The sequence below is a fragment of the Lynx canadensis genome, chromosome F2 (genome assembly GCF_007474595.2).
Source record: "Lynx canadensis isolate LIC74 chromosome F2, mLynCan4.pri.v2, whole genome shotgun sequence".
Lineage (NCBI taxonomy): Eukaryota > Metazoa > Chordata > Mammalia > Carnivora > Felidae > Lynx > Lynx canadensis.
The window spans coordinates 39,173,917-39,193,730 of NC_044320.2; the positions used below are offsets into that span (position 1 = coordinate 39,173,917).

At 41.5% G+C, this 19,814-nt stretch overlaps 1 protein-coding gene across 1 annotated transcript in view; it reads right to left on the bottom strand.

Annotated features, from left to right (window-relative positions):
• Positions 1 to 19,814, bottom strand: part of LAPTM4B (lysosomal protein transmembrane 4 beta) — a 79,662-nt gene that overhangs the window by 9,161 nt on the left and 50,687 nt on the right. The window contains exons 5-6 of the mRNA XM_030304049.1: positions 18,062 to 18,160; positions 13,314 to 13,409 (exon numbers count right to left, since the gene is read on the bottom strand). Coding sequence (XP_030159909.1) covers positions 13,314 to 13,409; positions 18,062 to 18,160 — 195 coding nt within the window. The remainder of the gene's footprint in view (positions 1 to 13,313; positions 13,410 to 18,061; positions 18,161 to 19,814) is intronic.

A 19,814-nucleotide genomic window follows, 5' to 3' on the forward strand; every position in this document is an offset into this window, starting at 1 on the left:
AGAGTGTGAGCGGAAGAGGAGCAGAGAGAGAGGAGACACAGAATCCGAAGCAGGCTCCAGGCTCTGAGCTGTCAGCACAGAGCCCGATGTGGGGCTGGAACTCATGAACCAGGAGATCATGCCCTGAAATGAAGGTGGACGTTCAACTGACAGAACCACCCAGGAGCCCCTGAAGACTTTTTTAATTTTTTGTTTTTTCTTTTGGAGAGAGTGTGTGAATGTGTGAGTGGGGGGGGGGGGAAGGAGGAAGGGGAATAGAGAGAGGGGGAGAGAGAGAGAGAGAGAGAGAGAGAGAGAGAGAGAGAGAGAGAGAATCTTAAGCAGGCTCCATGTTCAGTGTGGAAACTGGTGCAAGGCTTGATTCCACGACCCTGGGTTCACAACCTGAGCTGAAACCAAGAGTCAGACACTCGTCCAACTGAGCCACCCAGGTGCCCCCTATGAAGACTTTTAAATAAAGGGTTGACAAATCAGTTTTATGATTTACATCAGTCTGGCAGCAACAGAGAGAAGAAAACTGAAAAGTAGAGCTGAAAAGACTAAAGGACTAATCGTAACAAGTTTAAAGATGACTGGCCAAGGTGACAAGGTAGACATTGCTACCATTCACTGGAATGGAAGAAAAGCAGCAGATACGGAAGAAATAGTGTGAGCTCCGCAGCGTGCTCTTTTGTGGATGACAACTGGACGGTCGGGGGTATAGGCATGGAGCTGGTCTGGTTCACATCACCTAAGTGATTTCCACCAAATGAATAAAAAAGAGAGCAAGACAAATGATTTATTAAATGTTTTCCATTCATTTCATCAATGAGTGTTGGTGCTGCTGTGTGCCAGGTACTGAGAATACCGCACTAACTGAACCATACAAGGCCTGAACCAGCAGACAGATCATCTGCTAGCTGAGGGGGGCTGATGAACAGAATTTATTTTCCATGGGGAAGAGCTTCTCAACCAGTATCCATTCCCAAGAGTGTGCCATGCAAACACTGTTTCTTCCTGTTTGCCACCATGTCGAGAAGCCTGAGGCCCGCTGGGGTAGTGGCTAAGAGCATGGGCTGTGGGGCAGACCATCTGGGTCTACCAGTCCCAGCTCCGAGGCCTCGGGCCGGCCACGGAGCTCTTAAAGCCCTACTTTTCTCCATCTATAAACAGGGGCCATAACAGCGTTTCTCTCACAAGGTTAGTGAAATAAATAAACCTCAGCAATGTGCTTATTAGTACATGGAATGTACTCAGGCTCAACAAATCACTTTATCCCACACAGTTTTGAAAGGATGTTGTGGCTTGCAGTATTGGTCATACTGCAAAATAAGACAAACGAGTGTTGAAATGACCTAGAAATAAGACAAAATGGAAATTAATTGGGTCAAGAAGTTTTTTTTCCATATATGAATGGATAGATAGATAGATACAGAAAGAAAGGAAAAGAGAGGCAGGGAGAGAGAGAAAGGTGTGTTACTTTTTTCTTTTTAAAAATTTTTTAATGTTTACTCATTTTTGAGAAGGAGAGAGAGAGTGTGAGCGTGTGCAAGCAGGGGAGGGCCAGAGAGAGAGGGGGACAGAGGATCCCAAGCAGGCTCTGCATTGACAGCAGAGAGCCCGACGTGGAGCTTGAACTCACAAACCATGAGATCACCACCCAAGCCGAAATTAAAGTCAGACGCTTAACCGACTCAGCCACCCGGGAGCCCCTACTTTTTTGTGATAGTAAACTAAAACAAGACTTTATGGAGCCTGGGTGGCTCAGTTGGTTAAGAATCCAACTTCGGCTAAGATCATGATCTCGTGGTTCATGAATTCGAGCCCCCATCAGGTTCTCTGTTGTTGGCACGGAGCCCTCTTCAGATCCTCTTCGGATCCTCTGTCTCCCTCCCTCTCTGCCTGCCTCTCTCCCTCTCTCAAAAATGAATAAACATTAAAAAAAAAAAAAAAAGACTTTAGGGGCACCTGGGTGGCTCAGTCGGTTAAGTGTCCAACTTCGGCTTGGGTTGTGATCTCACAGTTCGTGGGTTCAAGCCCCGCGTTGGGTTCTGTGTGGAGTGTGGAGCCTGGAGCCTGCGTTGAGTTCTGTGTCTCCTCCTTCTGCTTCTCCCCAACCCCTGCTCACTCTCTCTTGCAAAAATAAACATTAAAAAAATTTTTTTAAAAACCTTATGGAATAAATCTTTATATAAAAGACAGTGGGTAATATATACTAACACATAATAGCTTTAGCTACTATTTTTCAAGGCTGTGTGACTATTTTGCAAACAAATTATTCTTTTATTGATTTTCTACTAGAGTTTGTAGAAAATGTAAGCTTGATTTAATCTAGAGGCAAAACAACAAATAGGTGAGAATTAAAACTTTCTCAGGAAAAAGCTGTCCTTTACAAACGCCAAAGGGTTAAGTGCTGTTTGTGAACCCACCTGCAGGAGAAAAAGCTTAACTCTGAGATCTACCAAGGCCAAAAGTTGGGATTCTTAAACTCCCCGGGATGGTTCCAACAGTTGTCCTACAAATGCCTAGAGAACTTGGCTTAAACTTCCACTAAAGCAGAGGTCTGTGAACTACGTGGGCCAAATCTGGCCTGCCACCTGTTTTTTGTGTGGCCTATAACCTATGAATGGTTTTTACATTTTTTAACAGTTTAAAAGAAAGAAATGCTTTGTGATCTGTGAACATTACATAAAATTCAAATTTCAGCACCCATAAATGAGGTTTTATGGGAACACAGCCATACTTACTCATCTATGTATTATCTACAGCTGGCTTCACACTAGGACAGCAGGCCTGAATAGTTATGACAGAGACCATCTGGCTCACAAAGCCTAAAGTATTTACTCTCTGGCTCTTTATAGAAAGTTTGCCTTTGCCCGTACTCAGGAAAAGCATTACCCTGATTTCTGCCCTTGGAAGACAGAATAATGTCAGATATGAAATTACACGGCCTCAAAACAATCTCAGAATTGAGGCACTTAGGTCTTCCAAAGGTTCTTTTAAATTAATTCCAAGAAGTCAAAATATTTTCTCTTCTTCACCATTTCTTACATCCCACATGGTCCACAATGTATATACAGTTACAGTGTACCTTGTACATTGGCCACACCATATTGGCCTGTTTAGACGAGCTTTTCCTTACTCATGCCAAACAGGAAAGGAGAGACAGCTGGCTTACGAATCTTCACGATTAACAGAAATAACCATTTGGGCATTTGGGACAGGGTCACCACGGACATAAAGTCTGGGCTATCTTTAAGGAACCTAGGTTAGCTATTTCCAAACTTTTTTAATATCCTCACGTATGATATAAATAAGTAAACATACACATAATCACATTTTTTATCTCTAAGATACACATTTTCACACATTTTAACCCCTGAATGGAGGCTTCACCTTGTAATCGACAGCACCTTACAATAAGCAGTACCTGAAATAACGGTGCAATTTACAACTGATGGCATCTTGTTTCCAACATGCCAGGAGGCGGAGAGAACATAAACAGACTTTTTGGGAGGTTCTTGTAAGAAATCCCCACTGAGCCCTGTCTGCCTACATAATAAGGAATCATTTCCAAAGGCAAGTAAAATAGAAGATTTTATCCTCAATTCACTGCAAAACTACTATAAACTGCAATTACTTGATATTATAGGAGGAAGTCATTATTTCTCTTAATTCTCAATAGAGAAGCTACTCAGACTCTTTTACAGATTATATCCAGCATATAGAAAGAACTCATACTTCAAATATTTCAAATTGGGTCAAAAATTCTCACCAGTGAGTTATTTGGTCTGGAAATACCAAATTAACATAGCTGCCCAAACTGAAAGTTAAAATGGTTTTGAGCACTTAAATATCTAATATTTAAATAACGCTATCTAAATGAATACACCTTTAAAAACCTGTACTTTTGTCTAAAAAAAAAACACCTCATTTAACTACAGAGGAAATGGAAGGGATGGCCGGCCTGCTATCATGCTGTCTATGAAAGGCATCCCAGCTACTTCCTCTCCGCAGCGACCCCAGCCTGATGTGCTACGCCACCTACTGTGCTCCTCCTTAATGATTCTACACCGCTCCTTCCAGAGGCGGCCAAGGCGGCAGGAAGAACGCTCAGTACCTCAGATCTCAGCTTCCCATTTTACCCAGATCCCCCTTCCCTGTACACCTCCCTCCCTCCCTTGCGTCAGTGGAAAGGGAGAAATGTCTCCTGCTTTCATTTCCAGCATCCAATGAAGCAATGTTTAATTTTCTATTACAGCGTAATTTGTGCCTACAAGCGTCATTTTTTCATAGCTATAAGTGCACTACCAACTTCCATATTCTGCTTTTCAAAGCATCTCAAGCCTTTCGTCTGTTGTTAAACTGTTCGTAATAATTTTCATGACAATAATGACATTTTGTCAAGTGGATATATCCTTATTTAACCAAACCAGTCTCTAATTATTAGAAAATGAGCTTAGGGGTGCCTGGGTGGCTCAGTCAGTTAGGTGTCCGACTTCGGCTCAGGTCATGATTTCACGATTCGTGGGTTCGAGCCCCCACATTAGGGTCTCTGCTGTCAGTGCAGAGCTTGCTTTGGATCCTCTCTCCCTCCCTTCTCTCTGCCTCTCCCCTGCTCTCTGTGCTCTCTCTCTCCCAAAAAATAAACAAATGTTAAAAAAAAATGAGCTTGGGGTACTTTTGCTGTTAAAAACAATGCTGCACAAACATACATTTTTTAAAATTGCTTCCTTAAAATACATACCCAGAAACTTTTCTTAAAATATGTTAAAAAATAAAATCCAAGGTCTCATTTGTTCCTAGAGCAAAAATCAATACACACTCTTTTTTGGACAAGGGTGATACGTAAGTCCATTTCTGTGTTGTTTTAAAGTAGACTGCAATGAAAATTGAGGGTAACTTAATCCTCTGTTCACTGCAAAACTACTATTAATTGTTCTCACTTGCTATTATTATAGGAGGATTACAATTAAGCAACTGATTAATAGCCTCTTACCCAGGGTCACAAGGAAAACTGGGTTTATTTGAAATGTTCTTCCAGAACTTTTAGGTTTCAAATATTTGTATGTTGACTGGACTGCTCCATGTCGAAATAACTGAAAAGTTATATGGGTCAGAGATACTTTCTAGCAGACCAGGAGATTTTTTTTAAATGCTGTATTTTACAATGGAAGGAAAGAAACATGAACTGAGTTAACATCACATCCGGTCAGCTTGAACCGTAGAACATACATGAGAGCAGGTGAAAAGCTTTCAGGAGGAAATCTCGGGGGCAGCCAGTGCAATCTCATGCACAACCAGCCGTGTGAATGTGGGAGCAATCGGGAAGCTGTGTGGGGCTGAGTTACAGGAAGTAGGGCTGCTTAGCACAACTCTGAAGAAGGCAGCTGCCCTGCCGTTACAAAGCTTCCTTCTAACCTTTGCTTTTCTTCCCACTCTAAGTCACCCTCCCATCCCTTCCACTGTGCTAAAAAGCAAAAATAAACAAGCAAAATAAAAAAGTCCCACGGCTTCTTTTTTTTAATTAATTTTTAAAAAGACTTTATTTTTAAGTAATTTCTACACCCAACATGGGGTTCGAACCTACAACCCCGAGTCATAAACTCCACCAACTGAGCCAGCCAGGTGCACTCCCCCCACAAAGTACCGCTGCTTCTAAGGTTTGTGACTTGACTTGAGAAGAATCAGCTCAATGAACTGTGTAGCTGCTTCACTCCTCACCCCGCTCAGGCAGGTGCCAGGCACGGGAGGTGAGAACACATGGTCCTGGCTGCAGTCTGCCGACAGTCTAGGAGGAAGCCGGTGCATAAGAAGAGACAGAAGCGGGGCGCCTGGGTGGCGCAGTCGGTTAAGCGTCCGACTTCAGCCAGGTCACGATCTCGCGGTCCGTGAGTTCGAGCCCGACGGGCTGACGGCTCAGAGCCTGGAGCCTGTTTCCGACTCTGTGTCTCCCTCTCTCTCTGCCCCTCCCCCGTTCATGCTCTGTCTCTCTCTGTCCCAAAAAAATAAAAATAAAAACGTTGAAAAAAAAAAATTTAAAAAAAAAAAAAGAAGAGACAGAAGCCAGGTTACTCAGGTCCGTAATGCCCCTCCTGCCGCTCGCCAGCCGCGTCATCCCGGGAAGTGACCCCCGTGGTGCCTCAATGGACTCTTCTGTACACAGGGCTTAGGAGACCCTACTCCAAGGACTCTTGGGGGATGAAGTGAGCTCATATACTCAAAGCACCCAGCACAGAGCCTGGCAGATGGTAACCACCACGTAAGTGTTTGGGGAGAGAGCCATGCTACTGAAGCTACAGGGCAGGAAGGTAAAATAGAAGCAAAGAGCAGAACATCGCTGGAATTATTCAGCCCCCAGGTGGATGGCATTTGTGGGAACTGTCGTGGAGACAGCACACCAAAAGGTGGTTGGACCAGGTACCTTCCAAGGTACTGTCCTACCCTCAGGCTAAGTGGTTTTATGTTTTATGTACAGTCACACACAAGAGATATCCCTGAGACTCATCTTACTCCGTATCCCCTCGACTATCAGCTTGATTTTCTACCACCTACAGCTCCCTCAAATCCTTCTCCTCTTCCTCTTTCCCTCCACCGTGGCCTTGGATCAGACCTTTATCGTCTCCATCGTCATAGTCACCTTGACTCTGGAGATAGTCTCCTAACTGCTTTCTCTGCTTATTGGAGAGTTTACCAAATCTCTATCAACCTCTCACATCTGCCTTGGCTTTTTAAAATTACAAGGGGAAAAAAAAGAAGCTTAGGGAGATCATATAAACTATTAAATTGCAAGGCCAAAGGACACCTACGATTGAGATGTTACAAGTAAGATCCCCCTTTTGTATTCCAGCAGGTAGCAGGCCAGAAGCTTCAGGGTCTAAAGTCACAGGCTACAGTTTTAAACTCTCTAGCAGTCGTGTTCTTAGAGCACCTTTCTCTCCCCCCACCCCTCACTGCTTCTGGACCCTCTGGTTCCTACAGGCAAACGACAGTGATCAAAGATGTGCGCTGTTTGTAAAGTATGTTTAATGAATCCGAGATGCCCAGGACTGGAAGAGATCTTGAGAGCCAGCCTAGTAACTTAGTTTTCTGGGGAAGCCCCCCTTACACCGTCTCAGAAAGTGATGAGTTTTCTCAAGAATCTGCAAGATGAGAACTGTACATTCACCTGGCATCAGTCTAGCTTCTCAAGTATGAAGGACCTTCTTCTGAAGTATAACCAAAAATCTCTCTTTGGGGGCATGGGGGGAGATAAAAGGACTCATGTTACTTAGTCGGGAACTTGTTTCTAACCATACCTAACCTATTCCTAGGAAGGAATGAACATCTGATTTTTAGAAGCAACAGGAGGAAAAAATAATAAAGAAATAAAAGCAACAACAGGGGGAAAAACAGGGGTATTTTTTATGCACAAATTTTAACAGTCATTGAGACCACTACTAAATCCCACTCCACTCCACCCCCAGCAACCCCACCCCACGCCCCGCCCCAGCCAACCAAGAACTTGTTTTGGGGCTTTTCTGACAGTCCAAGGTCAGCCTTTCTTAATCTCAGGTCCCTCAGAGGGAAAGAGCTGCCGGGGAGATAATCTGGCTTTCATCAGGTCCCTGACTTTTTTCTTAACTGTGTTTTTCAAGCAGTCAGACTCAAAACAGGGCCCCACAAGGCAAAATACTTTCTGAAGTCAACACAGTAATAAGCCTGTATATAATGTTAACCTGGATTAGCACCCACAATGTGACATGGCATAACAGGCTCTATGTTATGATGTTTAAAATTTTCCTGTGTATCCATAAATGGTTAGGAATTTTCCTACATTACTCAAAGTCTATGATTTTTTTTATCTGGAATCAGAACTTCAGACATCATCTTGGCTAAATATTAATCTCACTGCTTTTAAAGTGCTCCAATTCCAAAGGAATCAGGTTCCCTACTCTGGGATTTAACTAAATACTGGGTATTACCATGACTCAAATCTTCACTGGTGTTAGCAAGACAAGACTGCATAGATTAAAATAGTTTTTAAAATCTCAATTTGCATACATTTTAATGTGAAGGAAATCTGTTTCTATAATCTACGTGTTTAGTATTTGATACATTTTTCTTCTTAAGGCCAAATTTTGATGGCAGTAGGGGAGAAAATGTGGTATTATATAATATGTATCTGGAAAGTGATTTCTACAACAATGTCCTCAAAGGAACAGTGTGTCTCCTCAGGGAACCCAACAGCGTGACACAGGGACTCAGAGGGGACACTGTGGGATTTTTTAAAATTTCAAGGAAAGCACAGCAACAACTGGTATATATTATACTCATTTCTTTTTCTTTTTTTCCAAGTTTATTTATTTATTTTGAGAGAGAGGGAGAGAGTGAGTGAGCAAGGGAGGGGCAGAGCCCAACACGGGGCTCCATCTCACAAACCACAAGATCATGACCTGAGCCGGGATGCCTGGGTGGCTCAGTCAGTTAAGTACCTGATTCCTGATTTCAGCTCAGGTCAGGATCTCGTCACTTGTAAGTCCAAGCTCCGTGTTGGGCTATAAGCTGACAATGTGGAGCCTGCTTGGAATTCTCTCTCTCCCTCTCTCTTTGCCCCTTCCCCACTTGTGCTCCCTCTCTCTCAAAATAAACTTTAAACAAACAAAAAGATCATGACCTAAGCTGAAATCTAGAATCGACCCCTTAATTAAATAAGCCACCCAGACGCCCCTATTATCCTCACTTGTACTCTTAGATTCTCTGGACCTGACTACTTAATGCAATGGACAGTTAGGTATTCCTTTTGGCTTATGGGCACCACGAAAAAAAAATACCAAGACCCTAGAGCATTATGAACTAACAGAGTTGGTGACCACTCTGTCTTAATCATTTCTTTTAAAGGTTTTGCTGTAGTTTGGTTGGGAAACTGGAGGTTAGATTAACTCAGGGAATGAGTTCCAGTACCTGATAACTCCTCTGTCCTCCACCTAAGCAGTATTCGAAAGAGTGCATATACGACTAATAATATGTGTACTATTTTAGAGAAGAAAAAAAATTTAAAAAGAGAACACATTTATTTTCTACCAACAAGAGCCCCCAGAGGATGTTTCCACAGAGGTCACCCTGAGACTATTCAGCCTGGGAGAAAAGCCATCTGGCCTAATACTTGATAGGAAGTGAAAGGCAACATGTTATTATGTCAGTGTGGATTCCCAATAAAGACAGGGACAAAAGAGAAACACATTATTACATGCTACGAGGATCTTAATATAGCTATGGAGTCCAGGGAAAATGACAGAACTAGATCACTCCAACCCCCACTCAGGTCTCAGAGTGAGGCTTCGGCATATTGGGATTTTTAAAGTTGGAATGCTAACATTAACTCCTTTCGTTCTAGTCAAAACCATTCTTAAACATGCGGAGCCCTGCTTAAAGAGAAATATGTTGTCTTGGGGTGCCTGGGTGGCTCAGTCAGTTGAGCAACTGACTTTGACTCAGGTCATGATCTCACTGTTTGTGAGTTCGAGCCCCGCATCGAGCTCCGCATCTGTGCTGGCAGCTCGGAGCCTGGAGCCTGCTTCAGATTCTGTCTCCCTCTCTCTGCCCCTCCCCCACTCATGCTCTGTCTCTCTCAAAAATAAATAAATGTTAAAGAAATTTTTTTAAAAGAAATATGTTGTCCAAACCTAGAAATCCAGATTACGGTCTCCACCTAAAGAAAGCAGTGCTCCCTGGAGAAATGGCTGATTATGAGTCTGGGACAGAAAACGGACGAGAGGAGCCTGGAGCATCTTGTCAACCAGACAGCAAGGAAGCCACACTTTTGTCAAAAGATTTGGGTGCCAACCAAATTGGCTCCAATTGGCCAAAAATGGCACAATTTGAACATTAATACATACTTGTTATGTATTAAACTATATACATTAAACTATAAACATTAAACTATATAATATACAAGCTTTTTAGAGAAAGCTTTTATATTTTTCCCTTAGAAAGTTCCAAAAAGGCATGGAATAACAGGTTGTAAGTTTTATTTAGGTTTACTGACAACATTTATCAAGACACTTTACTTTCCAACTGGACACCCCCAGACTCTTCTCATAACAGGCCTTTTTTTCCTGAGTTCATTTGTTCCATAAAAAACAAAACAAAACAAAACAAAACAAAACAAATAAAACCTTCACTGGTCACCACTAGAGAATGACAGACCAATGTATCATTTTGAAAACTGATAAATAACAAAAAGAAGTATATTTATCCAGGTCACAAGTACCTCTGGGTAACCCAATTGAACATGAGGGAAAGTTTCTCTTTACATAAATATTCCAGCTAGTAGTGAACAAGGACTGACAGCCTGTCACCATCCTGCAACCCCTCATCAATCACCAAATCCAGGCATTAGGTATCACTGGTTGCTGACGTTCCAAAAAGGCAGAATTAGTCAGACATTATCTGCCTCTTGATGGAAGAACAAATGATCAATTATAAAGTCATGTTGCAAAAAAAAAGGTGGGGGTAATGAATATGGAAAATCCCTAGATCCGAGTACTAATCTACTGGGAATACAGAGGACTACATTACAGGCATACAGTCAGACAAATCTAGTCTGTAGGACAAACTAGTTTCTTTAACAACAAAATTAGAGTCTTAAAATACAGAGTGACCCATTGTTCCTGTTTCAAACCACTAGAAAAATTATGACATTTATGAGGCACTGGAAATCTGAGCACTTACTAGGTATTGTATGATATTAAAGCATTATTAATTTAGTATAGTAAGGACTCTTTTAAAAATAAGCACAATACCATTATCTTTTTTTAACAATGTGGTTTTTTTTTTTTGTTTTTTTTTTTTTAAATATTTGAGAGAGAGAGACAGACAGAGCATGAGCAGGGGAGGGGCAGAGAGAGAAATGGAGACACAGAATCCAAAGCAAGCTCTAGGCTCTGAGCTGTCAGCACAAAGCCTGGTGTGAGGCTCGAACTCATGAACAATGAAATCATGACCTGAGCTGAAGTCGGATGCTTAACCGACTGAGCCACCCAGGCGCCCCTAAAAAAATCTTTAAAAATACTGTCAGAAAGCTGAGACTCAGGTGATGATCTAACACTGTATTTTGGACTAGACTATCAATGCAATCCAGTTATGAGAAATGATAAATCTCCCTTCCCCAGAAATACTCTTCTTTAAACACACACAGAAAAAGAAAAGGTTCACTGGGAACTCCGAGAAAGTAGAAACATTATCAGCAACTCAGTGTCCCGTCTTAAAAACAGCAAGTCAGTACAGCACAGTCAAGAAGATAATGACCAATAACCACTACCAAGCAATCCCCCAACACCTTTGTCAAAACATCAGGAAACCATCGCAGTTGGCAGTCGTCCAACGTCCCAAATCCTAGTTACTCCAAACCACTGCCAAGCTGGAAGCTTTTCTGAGGAAAGAGGTCTATTATTAGAGGAGCTGAAGATGTCCAGTTGAAAAGTACAACTATTTTCAGTTTATATTAGCCTAAATAAAACCTACCTGCTATCCCATGTCTAATTCTGACTCTTTCAAAGGGAGAGAAAATAAAAGCTTCCTCTAAAAAAGCAAGTTGGCTGCATTTTAGGGACTTACTCATGGCTCTTAAATTCTCTAAGCATCCCAGTTTCTACAAATATCAGAATATCCTTGGATTTGAAGGTATATCTATACAACGTGCACCCTTTTAGTCCTTCCACCTTGCTTCTATTAAGAATACATACCACTCTTTGGAAAGCACTGAAAAAACAACCACCACTGACAGTGTATCGACACAAACACGTGCAGTACGGGCATTATCTTCTCTGAGATACTTCTCAAAGTTCTGTAAGTCCCATACATCATGATATTTAAGGATGAGGTTGCTTGTTTAGCAACTTTATTGGTTCTTCAAACTCAAAAATCTCAAACTTTGTTTAGATTTTTCATTAGATCAGCAGGACAATAAATGTACTCTGGGATTTCTTCTTGAAGAAAGGGCAGGAAAGAAGAAACTTACAGGTAACTAAGTACCCAGAAACTCAGAGAAGGAAAAAATTCTTTAAGCCAGTAATTTTATCAAAATTATGATAATTACGAACAGCGATTTCTTTAAAGAGACTTACTGACCCAAGAGGAATTCTTTAAAGGGTTGAGCAGAACATGTGTTTACTGTAAACAGGGCACAGGATTCTGCAGGACCCATCCCCACCCCACCCCCCACAAAAGGGCCTCTCAGCATCTGGTATGTTGGGCTTTGTGCACCTGACCATGGCCTCTTGTTAAACCACTGCTCACACACATGCGCGTCAACTCAACAAATGTTTGGTGAGCACTTAGGAAAACGATTCGTGTACAGCATGCTTTCTCTCAGAAATCCCACATAGTTCTCAGTGTATCAGCTTGTACCTATATATTTAATATAAAGCATGATACTGCTTTATTCCAATCTTATACACAGGGAGGTCGAGTCAGGGACAGGTTAAATCACTTCAGTAAGGTCACAAGGTGAGTAAGTCACCACAATTTAAAAACCAAAACAAAATATAAAACTCTGCTCTGGTTTAGACCTAACACACCATTTGTATTTACCCTTCCATGTGTCCTGTCCATTCTGTCCCCTCCAATCCCATCTGTTACAAGCCATCCCACACATTCATGTCATCCATCACCAACCTTTGCATCAACTGCTCCTTGAGCACGCACTTGTCCCGAGCACTGCGTCAGGCACTGTGCCGAGTACAAATTCAATGGAGACATAGGCAGGTTCCTATCTAGAGGGCTTACACTTTTCCTATGAGCCAGGCAGCTTAAGATAATTTCCATAAAGTACAAATGATTTTGAGGACTCTTCCAGTAAAATCATGTTTTCCACAATCCTATTAAATAGGTTTAAAAATTTTAAGTATGAACAACTAGAAGCAAAACAAGAGTTAAAAACACAGGAACCTCTGCCACCCTCATTTCTCTCTCTGTACAGTCACGTTTCTCTAGGTTTCAACTCACATTCTCAATTCTCTCTCAAGTGAGAGCACACAGTCATAGTAGGCAGAACTGATATCTAGAACTTTATACCATGGTTTAATAATTCAAGTTTAAGATACATAAATATGGGGAAGGCACATATATTATCCATCTGTAATATTTTTAAAAATAAGCCAGAAGTTGAGCCACCTAGGTTTTTTAATATCCTATAAGGAAAACAAAACACATTTCATTCAACCATGAATCTTTTGATGACTAAGCAGCTCGTGAGTATGTGTCAACAACAGTAAGATCACAGCAAACACTAGAAACATGTAGAAGCTGTCACATAATATGGCAATCTCCACGTTAAATGACTTTGCACCTACCGTAGTGTCATTGCTGGTAACATAAACCAGGACATCAGAGGAGTTCCTGCCATTGATGTATCGGTAGCAGTTCCAAACACAGCTAATCAAGTAACCCTGTAAGTGAGTAGTAACTATTAGATCTTTCATTTCAACTTCAGACGATTTTAAATACCGCCCCCCCCCCCGTTACAAAACTTTTATTTACATAACTAATACGTGCACATAGTAACTCTACTAAACCAAAAAGTCCCTAAAATTACAAGTGTTGGGTACTTTTCTGCCAAAGGGTGCTGCTATAGCTTATTCTATCACACCACCCCGGAAGGCAGTGGGGGGCCGGGGAAGGGGGGATAGGGAAGAGCAAGAGAATCTGTGAGAAAAGGTAGTTGGAAAGATCAACGGCCACAAACATTTACCGCCCCCAGTGTCACAGGTCAATTTATTAACCCATTTCTCATCACATTTTAATTCTCTGTCTTTGGGATCTTTATTTTACTTTTATTATACGTGATTAAACAAGTCACACACAAGTTAATTTTTTCAAAAACGTTCACAGCACATAAATTTGCTTCATGGTCAATAAAATTCACTAAAACATTTCCCATTTTCATAATGAAATATCCAAAGATAATTAGAATTAATGTCTCGAATAAAGATATGAATAAATAATGTCAGGAGGCAGGAATAAAGCGTGAGCTCGTGGGAGGTGTTCTAGGTAGACTATGAGCCGCTTGCATTCCGCTCCAATCACCTGGAACTGGATTAAAGGACTTCAAAATCCCTTTCTAGCTGTACAATTCTTTGATCAAAAAATGTAATGATGTGGAAAGACTGGAACCCTCATATGCTGCCGATGGGAATGTAAAATGTTCCAGCCGCTTTCCACAAGAGTCTGGTGGTCCCCAAAAGGTTAAAGAAGGTACCATATGATCCAGCACTTCCACTCGTAGGTATGTGCTTAAGAGAAATGAAAACATGTGTCTGCACAAAATCTTGTACACAAGTGTTCACAGCGGCATTATTTGTAATAGCCAGGAAGTGGAAACAACCCAAATATCCATCAACCATCGATGAGGTAGATGAAATGTGGTACACGCATACGATGGAACAGTGTTCAGCCATAGAAAGGAAAGGAATTCTGACATATGCTGCAACCCGAATGAACCTTGGAAAATATTATGCTGGGTCAAAAACGGTCAGTCACAGAGGACCACATGCTGTATGATTCTATTTACATGAAATGTCTAGAACAGGCAAATCTACAGAGACAGAAAGTAGGTTAGTAGTTGCCAGGGGGAGGGGTTCTGGGGGTGGTGAGTGAGAAAAATGTTCTGAAGTTATGCTGCTTAACCACAGAGCTGTGTTCACACAACTCCATGAATATACTAAGATCCACTGAATTGTACCCTTTTAATAGGAGACTTTTATGACACATGAATTACACTGCAACAAAGTTGTTTGTTATAAAACAAAGTTGTTTGTATAAAACAAAGTTGTTTGTTATAAAAGAAGATATTTAAGGACAAAAGGGGTGCTTGTCAACATTTCTCGGAAGAGTGAGATAAAACACTCTGTCATATACTCAGAATGCTGTCTTAAGCTGCATTCATACTTAATGGTGATTACTTCTTATATTTAAGTATGCTGTGAGGATGTTAGGATGAAAATGTATAATGCTATTTTACAACATGTTCCTGGACAGCAATAATCTGAAACCAGATATCAACAATGAGAAAGAGAGGAAGGGCAGATTTCTTGAACAACGTACACAGTATGTTCAATTTACTCAAAGCTTCAGTTTACTCAGTAATGCCATTGTTTCTTTAGTGGGAAAAAAAAAGCCTTAGACTTTTTGGGAATTCCAATACAAACGAAGAAGAATGTTTGGACATATCAGTTATGTGTTATGTAAGAAGACTACTCATCCATTTTTTTTACCACTGAACTGTAGCTATTCTTTAAGACAACGTGAGGCCCCTGCAAAGACAAATCTGTAACAGAAAGGCTGAACAGCAGAGGGGAAGTGCCCGGGGACTGGGACTTCACAAGCTCAGGCGGCATTCTCGAGGGCCCCCTGCAACACCACATGCATTTACTTACTCAACACTCCAACAGGGGGAAAACCTCTGGCCTACTGTCACTAAAAACCCAATAACTGACTTCAGTGATCTTATTTCTTTCTTGACATTTCTGTAAGCTTATTCAACTTCAGGAGAATTAAATATCTAATATGTTTCCCAAATAACCTTGCATTGACAAATCATGTCCATCATGTATTTGCAGAGCTAGGTGGTAAGCATTGCTCCCTTTGTGGCCTTGGAACAGACTGAAACGGACTACGCGTCCTGGTTTGGGCTCCTAGGGAACCAGTGTGGTGATTAATCTTATTAAACAGTAACAGTGAAATCAGGTCGTGAGAGCCACTGATCAGGTAAACTGATATGTGAAGTCACAACATGTAGACTCATATTTATTTAGTCATTACTGAGTCTCTACGTGCAAGGCATCAGCTTAGTGCTAAGCGGAATATAAACATGAAGGCACAGTCTACGTTCCCAAGGAAATGCAGTCTAGTTAATAGATATGTATGTAATGAAATATTAGGAGAAGTACACATTTCCCACAGGGTGGAGGCAGATTTGTATTGTGCCTTTTATTAGATCATAATGATAACTAAGTGTTTTGCAATTTATAAAAGCACCCTCGGGCAGAAATTGTTCTTATTCACGACCAAATCCCAGTACCTAGAACACAGCCTGGCACATGGAATACCCTTAATAAATATTTATGGAGACAATGAATGAATGACACATCTTCCCATCCATTAGGGCACTTAAACCTCACAGTCACTGTACAGAATGTTTTCTTCACCATTATTGCTAGTTATTAAATGAGGAAACCATGGCTCTGGCCACTCGGTGAGAAGCAGCAGTGACAGAAGCTAAATCAGACTCAACAACTCCAAGCATTTCCAATACAAATGAAAATGCCTACTAATAAAAATGCCTTCAAGAGCACTCGGAGGTCCCAGCCTCCAAGCTCCTGGTAATGGCAGAAAGCGGCTTGGTCAGACTAACCTTCCTTCAGGCAAAAATGATAAAATCTGGAGTAAGACATGTGCACAACTTGAAAGCATGGAGGGTAGGTGGGGGGACCGAAAGCAGGCAGAAACTAAAGAGTCTACCTGTGAAAGACAAACTACCAGGAGATAGAGGATTGATAGTTGATGACCTTTTGCCAGAGGGTGCTGCCAACTCTGCATGTGACAGGGGTGACCTGGGGTGGCAAAGGACAACGTTCGGGGCTAACTGCGCAGCCGGAAGGCTGGGGTGAGAGGAGCAGAACCACAAGGAGGGGTAAAGCCTCCAAATCCGTGTATAAAATTGGCCCAAACCTGAAGCACTGAACTACACGGGCAACATCAACATATTCAGAGTTTCGTGGGGAAAATGTAGACACAAATAATCCCCTACTCCTCTTCATCATATTACCTGCTTGAAGTGACTTTTCTCCCTAAATGAGGCTTCTTCAAGCTTACTGATGCTTATTTAAAAAAATTTTTTTTTAAGTTTATTTATTTATTTTGAGAGCAAGAGTAGACAAGTGGGAAAGGGGCAGAGAGAAGGAGTGACAGAATCCCAAGCAGGCTCCACACCGTCAACACAGAGCCCGAAGCGGGGCTCAAACTCAACTGTGAGATCACGACCTGAGTGGAGACCCAGAATTGGACGCTCAGATGTTTAGCCGACTGTGCCACCCAAATGCCCCAAGGCTTGCTTTTTTAAGAACTGGGTAAGTTTACACCAAAATAAACACAATGAAAGACGTTAAGGATTAAAAGTTCAAAGTCTAGTAACAATTTAGAAATTTTTACTTATTGGTAGCACACAAGCACAAATTATAGTGATGTTTTTATCATCAGGTTCACAAAAATGAAAAAGGAGAGCTGGTACTCAACTGCTGAGGTGGGGGAAACAGTGCTGACAGGGTTCAGTCACCCAGTTTGGGGGGAGATCAATTTGACAACCTATCAAAAGCCCTCCAACTATATATACCCTCTAAGTTTAAGAAATGTATCTTGAGGAAATAAATATACTGAAGATGAAGTAAAAATATTCATTGCAGGAGCGCCTGGGTGGCTCAGTCGATTAAGCATCCAGCTTCAGCTCAGGTCATGATCTCATGGTTTGTGAGTTCAAGCCCTGCATCAGGCCGTCTGCTGTCAGCACAGAGCCAGCTTCAGGTCCTCTGTCTCCCTCTCTCTGCCCCTCCTCCACTTGCTCTCTCTCTCTCTCTTGAAAATAAACATTTAAAAAAAATATATTCACTGCAGCACTATTAACAAGTGAAAAAGTAGAAACTGTCTTGATGTCCAACAAAAAGTAATTTATTAAATAATGATAAATTCATACACCAGATGGTTAGAGAACACTGTTCAAAATATATTACATTTTAAAAACAAATTACAAAAGAAAGTGCACACAGACATTGTAATGGCTGTTGCAGTATATGAGACATACAACCTAATGTATAACATTAATGTATTCCCACCCAAATGGATTTTGGAATAACCCTTGGTTGGCCTGTGGAAGTGTGGTTACTGTTACTCTCCTATAAATAAGAGAAAGAACAGAATTGTTAGGAAATAAGAAAACAGTTCAGAAATCTAAAGCAAGAAAAAAAACTGACACAAGTTTGCTTACTTCTTCAACATTCATGAATACATTTAATAATATTTAAGCCGTAAGTAAAATATTCACACTTACCTTAAAAGTCAAGATAATGCTGATAAACAGAAGAATAATAAGGACCAAGCAGGTAGGATTCACGGACATGATATCATCTCTGTAGGGAAAATTAGGAGGCTGCAAATAAAAAGTGCCTCATTAGCGAATCTCATTAAGCATTCAGGATTATACTCTTTAGGCATTCACCAGCTATGCTTATTAAAAAGCAATTAGTTAAAGCAGACAGTTATTATGTAAGACCCCTACAAACTTTCTAGCCTACCTCTACTAATTAAAGAGTAACAAACGGTTTGTGGGGAGAGGTCAGTGTACTCATAATTCAGGCAATAACTCGTGAAAAGAAAAATCAGAGGAAGGTTCATTAAATGAGACCTGAAAATGTAACACTGCCTACTATGATCCAAAAAGTTAGAAGTCAGTAGTCTATATATACCTCTGACATTGAGATTTTATGCAAATTCTGGACCACTCTAAAGGGCTTGCACAGGGCAAGGAGGAAAAACTATTAAAATCCTGTTTTATTTATACAGAGTATTTTTGCTAATGCTGCTTCTCTTCAAAGAGCAAATCTTTTACACTAGTAGGTATTCACAGCGTTAAAAACCAAAGACCGGGGCGCCTGGGTGGCGCAGTCGGTTAAGCGTCCGACTTCGGCCAGGTCATGATCTCGCGGTCCGTGAGTTCGAGCCCCGCGTCAGGCTCTGGGCTGATGGCTCGGAGCCTGGAGCCTGTTTCCAATTCTGTGTCTCCCTCTCTCTCTGCCCCTCCCCCGTTCATGCTCTGTCTCTCTCTGTCCCAAAAATAAATAAACGTTGAAAAAAAAAAAAAAAAAAAAGGAAAAAAAAAAAAAAAAGGAAAAAAAAAAAAAAGGAAAAAAAAAAAAAAAAAAACAAAAAACAAGCCCCACCACCTGACCAAACGGATGAAGTATCAGGTCAAAGAAGTCCCTTCAGGAGGACCCAAACCTGCCCCTATGATTGGGGGTGACGGGGCCCCACCATGAAGCCCCTGCTCCGCCTGGGGGAAGCCCTCCTCTAACCGGCCTGGGTCAGTGTGTATGGAAGGCAGCTTGGGAAACCACGTCCCCTTTCCTCTCTTCTTCATCACCTAAGACCATAACTGTTTGGATTCCACATGAGCAGTATTGTGAGACATAACAAAGAGGTTCCAAATGTTAAGAAAGAATACAAAGAAAACCCATGACTCATGTGCCCGACTCCTCCTGCCCCCAGGAAACATCACCAACTGGTTTTCAGTCTCCTTTCACTTTGGGCAAAATACCCGAGAAATAAAACCTGAATCATTCTTTGTGATCAGCTCATGAAACTGGTCCCTACCCTTGGAGACTGGAAGGGTTTTTGTAGTACTAATCTTAAAGGTAAGAATAAAACAACTTGGTGCTGGTTCACAAGACCAACATGAAATCATATTGTTTCTGTGTCTAATAAAAAAAAAAAGGATTAAAGTGGAAGTTTGTGACTCCTTCCACAAACATCTCTACACTCTTTCCTCCAGAAAAGCGAGCGTGGTTTCTACGTCCAGTTAAGGCCTATAGAACACAGGCACAACTTGTTTTAGCTGCACTTTACAAGACTCCACATGAACAGAACAGGCATTAGAATTAAGTGGGTGCCTTCCGCCAGCTTTCTCAGATAACGGTCCCCGCAGACTCCTGTATCTCAGCTTGTCAGCGGGGCCTTGCTGTCACTGGAGCTTTAACATCATCCTTAAGCATCGTGATAATCCATAAGCCTCACCACTTCAACTCAGA